This window comes from Sinocyclocheilus rhinocerous, unplaced genomic scaffold, assembly GCF_001515625.1.
Source record: "Sinocyclocheilus rhinocerous isolate Xijiao unplaced genomic scaffold, SAMN03320098_v1.1 scaffold478, whole genome shotgun sequence".
NCBI classification, from domain to species: Eukaryota; Metazoa; Chordata; class Actinopteri; order Cypriniformes; family Cyprinidae; genus Sinocyclocheilus; species Sinocyclocheilus rhinocerous.
Genome location: NW_015651483.1, coordinates 2503864 through 2518032, shown reverse-complemented (window position 1 = coordinate 2518032; position 14169 = coordinate 2503864). Strand labels below are relative to the sequence as shown.

At 40.2% G+C, this 14169-nt stretch overlaps 1 protein-coding gene across 1 annotated transcript; it reads left to right on the top strand.

Moving 5' to 3' along the window:
* The first annotated feature begins 11 nt into the window (after positions 1-11).
* LOC107712898 (desmoglein-4-like) lies at positions 12-8832 on the top strand. Its single transcript, XM_016518291.1, has 10 exons — positions 12-302; positions 561-692; positions 792-977; positions 1870-2276; positions 2377-2519; positions 3701-3922; positions 4534-4785; positions 5526-5653; positions 5768-6040; positions 6646-8832. The coding sequence occupies exons 1-10, from the start codon at positions 150-152 to the stop codon at positions 7672-7674; spliced, it is 2925 nt and encodes a 974-aa protein (XP_016373777.1). The 5' UTR covers positions 12-149; the 3' UTR covers positions 7675-8832.
* The last annotated feature ends 5337 nt before the right edge of the window (positions 8833-14169 follow it).

Genomic DNA, 14169 nt, shown 5'->3' with positions numbered 1-14169 from the left:
CAATAGGGTCCTCACACCATCGGTGCTCGGGCCCTAATAAAGAGTACATTTCTAAGAACTTAGAATCACATGTTTTAAAGTAGATTTTTCGAAAGATTTTTTCCTTTCATTTATCGTGGGCACTCTTATTTGATACAGACACAGTAGTGATGAAGATGAATTGCTTTGATGCCGATGAGCCAGGAAACCCAAACTCTCAAATCAAGTATGAGATTGTTGAGCAGCAGCCAGCTGGGGAGAGGATGTTCAGAGTTGACAGTGACGGCACAGTCCGTGTTGTCAGTTCTAACCTGGATAGAGAGGTGAGAGGCCACCATCACTGTATCAAATGTGTTTCTGATATCTAACATGCTACATAACACACACACACACAGCACTGGCTCTTCTTCAGTTACAGCACATATGAGCTTCGTTGTGCCAGTGCTAGATGTTCTGTTATTGTTTAATTTTAAATGAGTAATGCAGGAACATATAAAGACACAATGACTGCTTTTGTTGAGCATAATGAGCAGTATGTAGACGATTCCACCTTTTTATTCACACGCCATCTCTCTCTTCAGACCGTTGATCAGTATGTCCTGCTTGTCAAAGCATCTGACCTGAATGGAGCTGCAGGTGGCAATGCCGCCACAGGGACGGTCACCATCAAGATCAATGACGTCAACGATAATGTGCCTGTGTTGGAAGGCCCAGTAAGAAAATATCTTCACTATGTTTACATCCACACAGTTATGTTGTTGTACTGTAGTGGTCCCTTCCATTTTTGCAACCTCTTTTTTCTTCCTCCATAGTTTGAGGCCAGTATTGAGGAAAATACAGAGAAAGTAGAGGTGATGAGACTCAAAGCAAGCGACCTGGATCTTAAGGACACGGACAACTGGGTGTCTAAGTGCTTTATTGCATCAGGCAATGAGGCTGGATACTTCAGCATTCACACGGACCCAAAGACCAATGAGGCAGTCATTATGCTTGACAAGGTGTGCAATGATATTTGTTGCTTATTTCTTTCATAATTTCTGGTATGAGTAGGTTTTTTTTATGATACCAAAATGTCAGTATTCATACCAATGTTGCTCATATTTCACAATTCTAATTGCCAATTTTGACACCACAGGAAAAACTTTAATTATTAATCATTAAAAATGAATTATTACTATAATAGCTCATTTTTCATATAAATATTAACATAATGAAATTATTTTTCAATTAAGTAAACAAATAATTATTTTAAGTAATTATTCAAGTAAGCAGTCGATAATAAAGGAATAACATGGCAGTTTCTCCTTTTCTTTTCAGTATTGTTTTTTGATTAACAACACAGTAACTTTGTGAAATATTATGCTTTAAAATAACTGTTTTCTATATGAATACATTCTCAAATGTAATTTATTCCTATTATGGCAAAGCTGAATTTTCAAGCAGCTGTTTGAAATAGAAATCTTGGAGCGTTATACACGTCTTTACTCTAACTTTTGATTAATTAAATGTGTCCTTGCTGAATAAAAGTGTTAATTAAAAAAAATACTGACCCCAAAATTTTGAATAGTAATATACTTTGATTTTTCATCAAAAAGGATTCTATTAACATTCATAGGAGACATAATATACTGTGTTTACATTAATACAAGATGGGCAGAAATGTGCATTTTTACCATCAAAAACATGTTAGTCAGACAGCACTCGGGTGATAAATTGAATGGGTACTTGGTTATACTGATACAGAAGAAAGGCTAGTATTGTTACAGTATCAACTTACTTTAAAAGTACTGGTACTTTTGACGGATAGTTATAGCATGGAGCTGTTCTGAAGCAGATTATACTCTCAGCCATTTGCTTGAAAAAATTAGCTCATGTCTGTTTTCCCTGCAGGCTGTCGATTATGAGGATGTCAAAGACCTGAACCTTGGCATTGGTGTAATAAACAATGCTCCATTCCACCCCTCTGTGAGTGGAGGAGGACAAGGAATGAATATCAACTTCGGGGGCAGCGGTGGTGGCGCAGGAGGAGGCGGTGGCGGAGGCGGTGGCGGCGGTGGAGGAGCTGGCGGTGGAGCTGGCGGTGGAGGTGGTGGCAGTTCAGGCGGTTCATGGTCAATGTCAGGGGGTCAGATATACAATGTGAACGTCAAGGTGAAAAACCAGCCTGAAGGACCCAAGTTCATGCCCCAAACAAAAGCCATCCCCATCTCAGAAGGCAAGACTTTTAGCAGCAATGAGGTCATCGCGAGATACCCCGCCATTGATACAGACACAGGAAAGGAAGCTACCAACGTAAAGTACGTATACATAGAAATAGTTCTGTCAACAATTAAGAGGAAGCGGCATAGAAAACAATGAGAACTGAGCTTGAACTAACTATGTTCCCTTTTCTTACAGGTATGTTAAAGGATTTGACCCAGATAACTGGCTGACCATCGATGAGACAACTGGAGCCGTTAAAATGAACAAGGCTCCTGACCGCGAGTCCAAGTATCTAGTTAACGGCACTTACTATGCCCAGATTTACAGCATAACTCAAGGCAAGTTCTCTGCAGGGTTATTAACCAAAAACCTATCCTAAATAAACATTAAAGGGATAGTTAACACAAAAATGAAAATTCTGTCATCATTTACTCACCCTCAAGCTGTCCCAAACCTGTAGAAGTTTGTTCTGTTGAACACAAAAGAAGATATTTTGAAGAACATTGGTAACCAATCAGTTGCTGGTAACCATTGACTTCCATAGTCTTTTCTTTCCATACAGTGGACGTCAATGGCTACCAGCAACTTTTTGGTTACCAACAATATAACTATAACTTAAATTTATTTTATTTTATTTCAGCTAGTTGCCAAGGCAACATTTCTCATTTTTATTTAGTTTAAGTACTAAAATAACTGAAACTAAAAACTATTTAAGACATTATTAAAAATAAATAAATAAATACAGTAAATAAGTAATTAAAAATGACAAAAACATAAAATCACTAAGACATTAAAATCAAATTGAAAACATAAAATATAAAAATAAAATCTAATTCAAAATATTAACAAAAATATAATAGTATAAATCATACTAAAATAACAGTGGTTCTAGGGAAAACGGAAAATCTTCCTTTGTTGAAGTTTTTGTTGTTTTATTTATCCAACTGTTCTATTTTTTTCTCATTTTTGAACTGTTTCCAGATGTTGCCAGGTTATGGCTCCCTGCCATAATATATGATAATATACTTAATTAACTTATAGACCAATCATACTTCCAGTGTGCCACATAGTGTAATACAATGGATATTGCAGGTACATAACCTGCCCTGAAGATCTTCACATTGATCAACAGTAGTTACTGAAAACTGGGTCAATGTTTGGATGCTTAACCATCTGCAAGTTATGATGTAAACAATTATTTGATTTAATTGATTTGATCCATTAGTTTACATTGCATTCTCTTTTTATATATTGTTCTTTCTTTTAAAATTTTTTTAGTACTTTTTAAAAACCTTTTAAGGGAAAGTAGACCGAAAGCTTTCTTTTAGTTTACTTTTCGACACGTTCGTTTTTATTATATATTACAGTATTATAACATTTGTCTCAAATTTATATTCATGTATTGAATGCAAAAAAAATAATTTTTTATATATTTTTTATATATATATATAATTTTTTATATTTGTAATATAATTATTATTATATTTTTTTTTATACGTTTTTCCTTTTCTCTTAATAGACTTGCCTTCAAAGACGGCAACAGGCACCATTGCCATCCAAGTAGAGGATTTTAATGACCACTGCCCAACTTTGACAAGCAAAGTCAAGACACTCTGTACTGACAAGGATGCCGTCTTAGTCACTGCAGTGGATGAGGATGCACCTCCCAATGGAGCTCCATTCACCTTCAATGTTGTCCCAGAAGGAACTAAGGGGAAATGGACAGTCGAGCATTTAAACGGTATGCCAGATGTTGCCAATTTATTTTTTGACCCACAACAATACTTCACTGACATAACATTTAAAAATTGCATTGAAGTTAAATCTAATTTAAAATATTTCCATGAATATTTATAGAAAAATACTGCCGCAGTACCTCCTTGTGTCACTGGTGGACGTTGGCCCACATGTTAAAAGCTATCTATTGTAAGAAGTCAAACATGTGAAGTACTAGTCAGAGATCTGTTGTCGTTTCAAACCCGCAAGACCTTCGTTCATCTTCAGAACACAAATTAAGATATTTTTGATGAAATCCGAGAGCTTTCTGACCCTGCATAGACAGTAGCGCAACTACCATGTTCAAGGCCGAGAAAGGTAGTAAGAACATCGTTAAAATAGTCCATGTGACATCAGTGGCTCAACCGTAATTTTACGAAGCTACGAGAATACTTTTTGTGCAAAAAGAAAACAAAAATAACCACTTTATTCAAGGATTTCTTCTCTTCCATGTCAGTCTTTGTCGCGCATACACAAAACTACCACAACGCACACATGTGGTGCTGCTGACACACGAGTCGGCATTCTGCCACTACTGACTTTGTGGTTGAAATCTTCTGTTTTTCTTCCTATCAGATACCACTGCCATCTTCAGAACAAATGAAAAGCTGTGGCCAGGAGAATATGAGCTGATGGTGGACGTCAAGGACCAGCAGGGGTTGTCATGTCCAGAACCTCAGAAAATTCAGGTGGATGTGTGCACCTGTAACGACCAGGGAGCTTGTGCCCGAGCAGGACCAAATGGAGCATCAGGAGCATTTAAGAAGGGATCCAGGTTTGGACCAGCTGGAATCGGCCTACTCTTCCTTGGACTCCTTTCATTATTGCGTAAGTTTGTTTAGTATCTTAAAGTCTACCATGTAAATCTGACTTTATTACATTTTCTAGACATTTAGTTAATTGCCTGGTTTCTATTTATGCCGCATTTAAAACGGAAGTATGCAGTTTCTGCAGAACTAGAGTCACTTAGTGGAATTACAAAAATAAAGCATATTAATAAAGCATATTTTCAAACAACCTTTGACCAGCAGATGTAAAGATTGACAGTAAAGAGCTAATGTGTGGCAAAAGCTTGAGTTTAGTTTACCTGTCGAGAAGAAACTCCACAAGTTTGGCATCTCGATTGAAACCCAAACATTCCACCAATTAATTCCTTCATCTTATAAAAGCACCGATAATGTTTACCTTTGTCTGTCTCTTCGAATTTTGTCATGCACTTCTGAAACCAAATATGGATTCCTTTTTCCATGTGACACATAGTCCTACACTGGCTAAACGACAGTAGCCACTCCCCAAACTCTCACTGCTCTTCATATTTTGATGGTGCCTGGGAGCTTCAATCTTTACACTTCTGTAAAATAAGAAATAAACCCATGAAAGGCATACTAATAGTACAATGAATTGAGTTTAGAGAATGTATTTTGACATAAAAAACGGACAAACTTCACCTTTCTTTTGCCTGATCGTGCTCTCCTAACAACTATCATTATTCTGGAGAACACAGAAAAAGATATTATGATTGATAGTTATGATGTGAAATTAATTGCTGTATTTCTCCTCTGTTACAGTCATCCCACTCCTGTTGCTGCTGTGTCAGTGTGGAGCTGATGGCCTGCCGGGAGCTTTCAAAGACATGCCCTTTGAAACTAAAGAGCATCTCATCTCTTACCATACCGAGGGCCAGGGAGAGGACAGGGTAAGATCTTGAACTTCTGATTGAATTGCAATGTATGTTATCAGGAACAATATCTGATTAAGATGTTAGTTTTATCTCAAAACTAAATAAATCAAACCCTTTTGTCTCTGATAGGATGTTCCACTAGATGTTGTTGATGGAAGGTTAGGTTATGCATCAAGAGACGTGGGTGGCATGCGTATCATAGGAGCAGGAGGAGCAGGAGGAGCAGGAGGAGCAGGCTTCATGGACTCCTTTTCCACAATGGGTGGCCGTGGCAACAATGAAATGGTAATGTCCTACATGGACTCGATCAGAAGAAGTGAGACTCTTAGAAGTAGAGGAATGGCTGGAGATTTTGACGGAATGGCCGTGTCTGATATGTTCCTGGGCGAATACTACTCACAGGTTAGTATATACCTACAGGACAGTGTATATAAAGTTAATTTATTATGTTTATTTAGTGTGATTAATTATACAACTATCTATCTATCTATCTATCTATCTATCATTCTATCTATCTATCATTCTATCTATCGTTCTGTCTATCATTCTATCTATAGTTCTATCTATCATTCTATCTATCTTTCTATCGTTCTATTCTGTCAATCTAATGATCTATCATTTAGTCATTCTGTCATTTTATTCATCTACAGTTCTATATATCTATTGTTCTATTTAATATTCTGTCAATCTATTGTTTTATCATTCAATCATTTTATCATTCTATCTGTCTGTTCTATCATTGTATCATTTTAGCATTCTGTTATCTATCTATCTATCTATCTATCTATCTAATTTTAATAGATATTGTTCAATTGATCATTAAATCATTTTTTTCATTATATCTTTGTATCTACTGTTCTATCATTTCATCATTCTATCTATCAGTTCATTGTTCAGTCTATCACTCTATCATTATCATACTATTGTTATATTGCTGTATTGTATTATCTATGTGGATCACATTTATATATATATATATATATATATATATATTATGTGTGTTACAGAAAAGTCGTGCAGTGGAGGATGGATTTGCTAAGAATGAAGCTATGGTGTATGACTATGAAGGGAAGGGCTCTCCTGTGGGCTCTGTGGGCTGCTGCAGCATCCTCGAAGATAACAATGACCTAGAGTTTCTCAATGACCTCGGGCCCAAGTTCACTACTCTCGCTGAAATATGTGGAGGTAAAAAGACTGAGGTCCCTGCTCCTCTTCCTCTTCCTCCCCCTCCCAAACCCATCGTGGACCGTACCGAGGTGGTGTCTTCATCAACCAACGTTATAAATCCTGGGAATATTACCACTAACAGAGCTATATCTTCAAACGCATTGAATATAGCTTCCAACATGGCTACGACATCATCTACTCGTGTGGAGAACGTCATGGTCACAGACAACCGGCCCACAGTGATTACGAGTGTCCAACCTGCTCCAACGCTCCTGGTGCAACCGCAGCCAATGTACTATATGGTGGAGCCGCAGCCCAGCACGGTACTGCTCGCCGAAAGGCCGGCCATGGGACAGAACATGTACGTGCTGAACAGAGGCCCGGTAGCCGAGGGTGTTGTAGTCCAGGGCGCCAACATAGCGACGAATACCCTGACCCGCGGCGAGAGAATGGTGCTTGTGGACAGGGGGGCACCTGCTCAGGCTGGGGTGCTGCACACAAGTAATCTGTCTGGATCACAAGTGTTCCTGGTGGATGGGGGAGCCATGAGCGGTCAAGTCCTTCAGGGGACGCTTCAAAGAGGGGTTGCTGGATCTCAGGGCCTGATGGTCGTGGAAGGACAAGGGGGTCATGTGATTCAGGGGTCCCTCAAAAAAGGTGTTTCCACTCATGGTGGATCTCAAAATGTCCTTTATATGGAGAGTAATGGGGGATCAGGTGTGGGTGTTCAAAAGGGGATGATGTCCACCGCAGGGTCATTCGGTAGCATCGGATTAGGTGGGTCATCTGTCCAGATTAACCAAAACCCATCGTCACATAAAGTCGTTGTCCAGGAGAGAAAGGTTGTGACAACACAAAGTGTCAAGTAATAATGCAACACTCATTCAGTACTTGTACAGTCGTAAAAGTGTTAGAGGGTTTAGAAAGCCATCAATCAAGTCTTCAGAGCTCATGCATGCAAATCATTAGTTTCATGTTGTTACCATGTTAGGTCACATAGAATATGCAAATAATGCTCGAAAAACTGGTTTTTAATGCACTTGAGGTTTACTTCTCTGTATGTGTAGTGCACTATACTTGATTTTCTTTTCCTTTCATTTTTTTCCCTTGCCTATAGATTATATGTTACTGTACGTGTGCATTCAATGTGTGCTCTGTAAAGACTGTTGTTCCTGAGGCCATTCCTGTGCAGTTTATGCAAATCAGCTGAAAGCTATTTTAGATAAGTGCAGATATATAAGAACATAAACACAGCCAGAAATCAGTTGAGTAGAGTCGATTAAAAAGACTATAGAAGGACAGATGTTTTGTTTTTTGTTTTTTTAGAAAAGTACAGTGCTGTAAAAGACAATTCATGAATCAGTTGTGGCAATGTATATTTTGGGTAGCTGTTTATAAAAATGACCAGTGTGTTTCATTAACCAGCACTGGTATGGTTTGCATTTTTACAGTATTTTTCATTCCTCTTCTTAGTTACTGTTTGTAAACAAGTAGGAAGTCTGATTAGTAAGTCTGTGTTTAGAAGCTTGTGGTTTCTCTTTGCAGTGTGGTTAAATAAAAATACCAAACCCACATTCCAAGCAATAATGATCATATGTATGAAATGAATGTTATGGAAAAATTTATTATTTTTTCTCTCAAAATGCTTGTATTTAAGAATACAGTAGCTAAAGCACATTTATTTTGTTTAGTCATTGGAATTTAAAGGTAAACACTAAAAAAACAACAACAACAAAAAAAAAAGACTTGGTGCTGGGATTTTTCTATTCACAGCTCTGGTTTGGTAAAAAAATTGTTTTTTGAAGGGGTGGGCTGTGGTTTCCAACTTTCCTAGAAATGGACTCATTAGCAACTTGGTGGGAAAGTGTGTTACTTGTTTTCACAGAGAAACTTTTTTCAGGGGTCAATATTATAAAGCAGCTTAAGGCTGTTTAGAACTTCTTTTTTAATGCTGATTTTATAAATGTTTCATATGTTTCACTGTGGAACAGAATTCCAAAAGACAATAAAAAGTCATTTTAATGTCATCTGTTGTGTAAAACTGTGTCTATGGGCAAGTGTCAACAAAAACTGGAATCTGTAAAGTAGTAATTCAAGGGAGTCCAGTCATTCCTCTAGCAATTTCACAAGTTCAGTTTCAGACAAAGAAATTGGCAAGAACAACCCACAGCGCTCTGGAATACGATTCTATAATGAACTGAACATAGCCAGCAGTGTTGGGGTAATGCCTTACAAGTAACGCGAGTTAAGTAATCAGATTACTTTTTTTAAGTAACTAGAAAAGTAACGCATTACTTTTTAATTTAGAAGGAAATATCTGAGTTACTTTTTCAAATAAGTAACGCCAGTTACTTTGTTTCCCATGTCATGATACACAAAAATAGATTCAGTATTCCTCAAAATGCAAACTCAGAATATTATACAAACCTGCAATAATTAAATATGTTAAATAGACAAATATCCTTATGTATTTAATCCCATTTTATTAACCAATGTCTTGGCTTCGGACCTTCGATGATCCAATTTAACCATATTAATAAGCATAAATGACACATTTGTGTTTCAGTTTTGTTATTGCTGAATAGTGTTGAACTTTCTTCTCATTCTACATTTGTAAAAGAAGAACTTTTTATATTAAAAACAAACAAGCAAGCACTGCCCAGATTTAAAAAGTAACTCAAAAGTAACGTAACACTTACTTTCCATAAAAAGTAATTTAGTAAGGTAATTAGTTACTTTTTCAGGGAGTAACGCAATATTGTAATGCATTACTTTTAAAAGTAACTTTCTCCATCACTGATAACAAGACTAGTTGTTAAAAATAATATAGACATACTGAAATGTGGGACACTGCTTATGACTTGCAGGACGCTGAATCAAGCTAGCAATTTGCGAGACTGTCCCGCATTTTGGTCACTGTACCTGTCCCCAAACACTAGTATTCCACTTGAATATCCTATTTTTTTTTCCAAACAAGCCTACTGCATTTTAAAATACTTTTAGGAACTGCCACTCAAAAGAACTCAAATAAGTCTTATCAAATCATTTCACTGTAAGTAATCCTTATCCATCAGTGTGAGGGAATGAGCTGTACACTTTCCGTCATGCTTTATTCTTATTGTTGGGAAAATAGTGTAATGCTTGATATTTTAATATGATAATATCCTGGGTTGAAGCCATTTCTGCAATGGAATAAAAAAAAATCATTTAGAAATTAATTTAGATTTTTTATTTCACAATTCTGACCGTCAGAACTGTGAAATAATAAACTTAGAAGTCTGAGAAAAAAAAAATTGAATTGTGAGATACAAACGTCTCGGTTACGTATGTAACCCTCGTTCCCTGAAGGAGGGAACGGAGACGTCACATCGGTAATGACCGACGAATTGGAATCTCGCTCAGAGAGACCAATCCACTTCAAGTGTAAACTAAACAAGCCAATGCCCATTGGCATGCGATGATTGCATCCAGCTGCCGTTGATCGCAGCGCGAGTATAAATAGGCAGCAGGTGCAACACATACTCAGGTTTTCGCTGAGGAGACGAGTCAGTGACCCAGCCGCTCAGCGGTGGTACAGCAGCTGTGGCGATGGTCCGTGACGTCTCCGTTCCCTCCTTCAGGGAATGAGGGTTACATACATAACCGAGATGTTCCCTTTCAGTCGGTCACTCTCGACATCACGTCGGTAATGACCGACGAATTGGGATCCCTACCAAAACGCCATGGATGCTGCCCCTTCCAGTGTCCTGTGTGAGCCTCCTGCGCCCCCTTTTCGGCGTAGGCCGGGGCTCGCAACAAGAAGGCCAGTCACTGTTGTCGTAGCACTACCCACTCAGTGAGATGGGAAAACGTACCTGTTCCACTTGGAACAGGAATGTTGCGGAAGCCCCATCCTTCCCAAAGGAGGTTCGGAAGCACTTACACATATGAACAACCGTTTAGGTGCATATGGAAGATTAGAGGTGATTGTAACTCTCTTGGAGGAGCGCCGAAGGATACTGCTGATACGCTCCTTGTAGAGGGCCCAACACGTTCCTTTGGCAGCTCAACTGGTTGCAGAGTGCAAGACGAGTGATGGTTCCCCGAGAGTTGGTTCCCTGGAGGGTTTGCCATCACTGTTACCCTCAGACCACCCGTGCTACTGCCTGAAGTAGCCCCGGCCTGACTGCTGCCATGGCGAGAACTAGAACGAGGCAGAGGCAATGGAGCTCCACCCCTTTTGAGGTAACGGAGCTTGGCCCGCAACGCCGAGATGGTCATCTTCCTGCAATGAGAAAGCACTGCATTGCTCAACGCTGCAAACACGTGTTATAGCCTAAATAGAAACTCTGCACCTGTTAATCGTTTATATTTTATATTAGTTCATCTTGATTTTGTGCAATAGATGAATTACAATTAATTTGTTTTAGATATTTCTATTTTGCGGGAGTAACGTGAATCATTTTATTCTCCAGGATCCCGCACACTGTACACAATATAGAGACCTCGGCTTGTAACTATACTCTAATTACTATTTTGAAAATTATAACGCTTTAAATTACTCCGTTAATAAAAAAAGTAATCAGATTACAGTAACGCGTTACTAAGTAATGCGTTACTGCCCAACACTGAACATGACTCATCCACGAACACCACCTCAGTGTGCTTAATGCCCAGACACGTGAGGCAGCGATCGTGACCATCACCCGACGCCAGGTAACGACCGCATCCAGAAACGCATGGGTGATATGTTGTCTGTAGCAAGACGCAACGTCGTCTTTACAAAGACGCAATGTCAAATTTGCCAGACGCAACGCAGTCTTTAAAAAGATGCACCCGTGAATGCTCTTTTAGGGAAAAAGCTCTTTTAGCGTGCTGAAGCGAACAGGGGAGATGGCCGCCTGCAACACAAACAGGGGTTAGGCAGCCCTGATGTGTCGTGCTGAAGCGAACAGGGGAGATGGCCCCTGCAACACAAACAGGGGGTAGTGCAGCCTGATGTGTGCAACCCACTCGACATGGGAAACCACCACCGCTGAAGCGCCGTGCTGCCAACACGAAGCACTGAACTCGTTCAGTCTTCTCTCAGTAGAAGTCAGGAGCAGAACGATATGACCTCTCGGCTCCGAAGCGAAAAGCTGAGTATGCGTTGCATCTGCTGCCTAGTTATACTCGCGTTGCGATCAGCGGCAGCTGGATGCAATCATTGCATGCCAATGTGCATTGGCTCATTTAGTTTACACTCAGCGAGATCCCAATTCGTCGGTCATTACCAACGTGATGTCGAGAGTGACCGACTGAAAGGGAACTTGCAATTGCTAGGAAATGTTAAATTGTGAGATAAAAAGTTGCTATTACCTTTTATTTTTATTTCATGATGGAAAGATGGAAAGATGTAAATACAAAGTTCTGGCATGAAACTCTAGATGGCGCAGTCCGATAGATCTAACGCAATATGACATAATGACATCATCACATTGCACAGCTGATTGGTTCTCTCCTGGATCGGTAACCTATGAGCTCGCTGCTCAACATTCAAATACCTGGCAGTGTTTGCTGCAGCAGTAGCAGCGTACTTCAGAAACCCTCCACCTTCCCCAGCTCCACCTGTATAGATCTGCTATGGGGTGATTGTAACAAAGTTCGTAAGGGGAAGAAGGAAGTGACTCAGGTAGGCGGTTTGGAGACTCGTGGCTCTTTTATTTCTTTCTCTAAATTTCAACTCAACACAAACGGCGCGTGCTCACTCTGCCAAGGCATAAACTCAGTTCAATCAGCTTTTCCTCCTCCGGCTACGGAATCGCCACGAGTCCCAGTCTCTCTCTCTCTCTCTCTCTCTGTTCTCCAGTCTGCCCTTTTATCCGGTCTCTCCAGGCTAATTACTGCAATCAGACACAGGTGTTCATCATTTTGCACTTGACCTACTTACTCACCGCTCGTCTCCCGTCCCTCTCTCCCGCTGCAGACTTCGCTGAACCACGCCCCCCTCGCCACATACCCCCACCGCCCCCAGGTAACGACCACATCCAGATACGCCCGGGTTATACGTTGTCTATAGCAAGACACACATCGTCTTTAAAAAAGACGTAATGTCGAGTTTGCCAGATGCAACGTCGTCTTTAAAAAGATGCACCCGTGAATGCTCTTTTAGGGAAAAAGCTCTTTTAGCGTGCTGAAGCGAACAGGGGAGATGGCCCCTGCAACACAAACAGGGGGTAGTGCAGCCTGATGTGTGCAACCCACTCGACATGGGAAACCACCACCGCTGAAGCGCCGTGCTGCCAACACGAAGCACTGAACTCGTTCAGTCTTCTCTCAGTAGAAGTCAGGAGCAGAACGATATGACCTCTCGGCTCCGAAGCGAAAAGCTGAGTATGCGTTGCATCTGCTGCCTAGTTATACTCGCGTTGCGATCAGCGGCAGCTGGATGCAATCATTGCATGCCAATGTGCATTGGCTCATTTAGTTTACACTCAGCGAGATCCCAATTCGTCGGTCATTACCAACGTGATGTCGAGAGTGACCGACTGAAAGGGAACTTGCAATTGCTAGGAAATGTTAAATTGTGAGATAAAAAGTTGCTATTACCTTTTATTTTTATTTCATGATGGAAAGATGGAAAGATGTAAATACAAAGTTCTGGCATGAAACTCTAGATGGCGCAGTCCGATAGATCTAACGCAATATGACATAATGACATCATCACATTGCACAGCTGATTGGTTCTCTCCTGGATCGGTAACCTATGAGCTCGCTGCTCAACATTCAAATACCTGGCAGTGTTTGCTGCAGCAGTAGCAGCGCACTTCAGAAATCCTCCACCTTCCCCAGCTCCACCTGTATAGATCTGCTACGGGGTGATTGTAACAAAGTTCGTAAGGGGAAGAAGGAAGTGACTCAGGTAGGCGGTTTGGAGACTCGTGGCTCTTTTATTTCTTTCTCTAAATTTCAACTCAACACAAACGGCGCGCCTCCAGCGCGTGCTCACTCTGCCAAGGCATAAACTCAGTTCAATCAGCTTTTCCTCCTCCGGCTACGGAATCGCCACGAGTCCCAGTCTCTCTCTCCCGCTGCAGACTTCGCTGAACCACGCCCCCCCCGCCACAGTGATCATGTATGCTATGGGGGTTATTCATATATGTTGAATATGCAGCAGCAATATTCCTTACATGCACACAGCAGCATGTTGTGGATGTATTGGCAGTAGCAAGTCTCGGTACTTGCTCTGCCGCAGCTGCAAGACCACATCTGCCAAGACCACATACATATTAACATTGTCATGTACATTACCATGCAAATCACTCTGAGAGTTGTCATGACAGATATTAAGAATTTTTAAAGAAAAAATTCTCAATTTTGACAATATACTGTATAGACTTGCATAC

Excerpts from the sequence above, each read along its gene's own strand:
- LOC107712898 (XM_016518291.1), top strand. The coding sequence starts at position 150 with ATGAAGATGAATTGCTTTGATGCCGATGAGCCAGGAAACCCAAACTCT. Across the intron at positions 303-560 it reads GTTCTAACCTGGATAGAGAG|ACCGTTGATCAGTATGTCCT; the intron begins GTGAGAGGCCAC and ends CTCTCTCTTCAG. Across the intron at positions 2,520-3,700 it reads GATTTACAGCATAACTCAAG|ACTTGCCTTCAAAGACGGCA; the intron begins GCAAGTTCTCTG and ends TTCTCTTAATAG.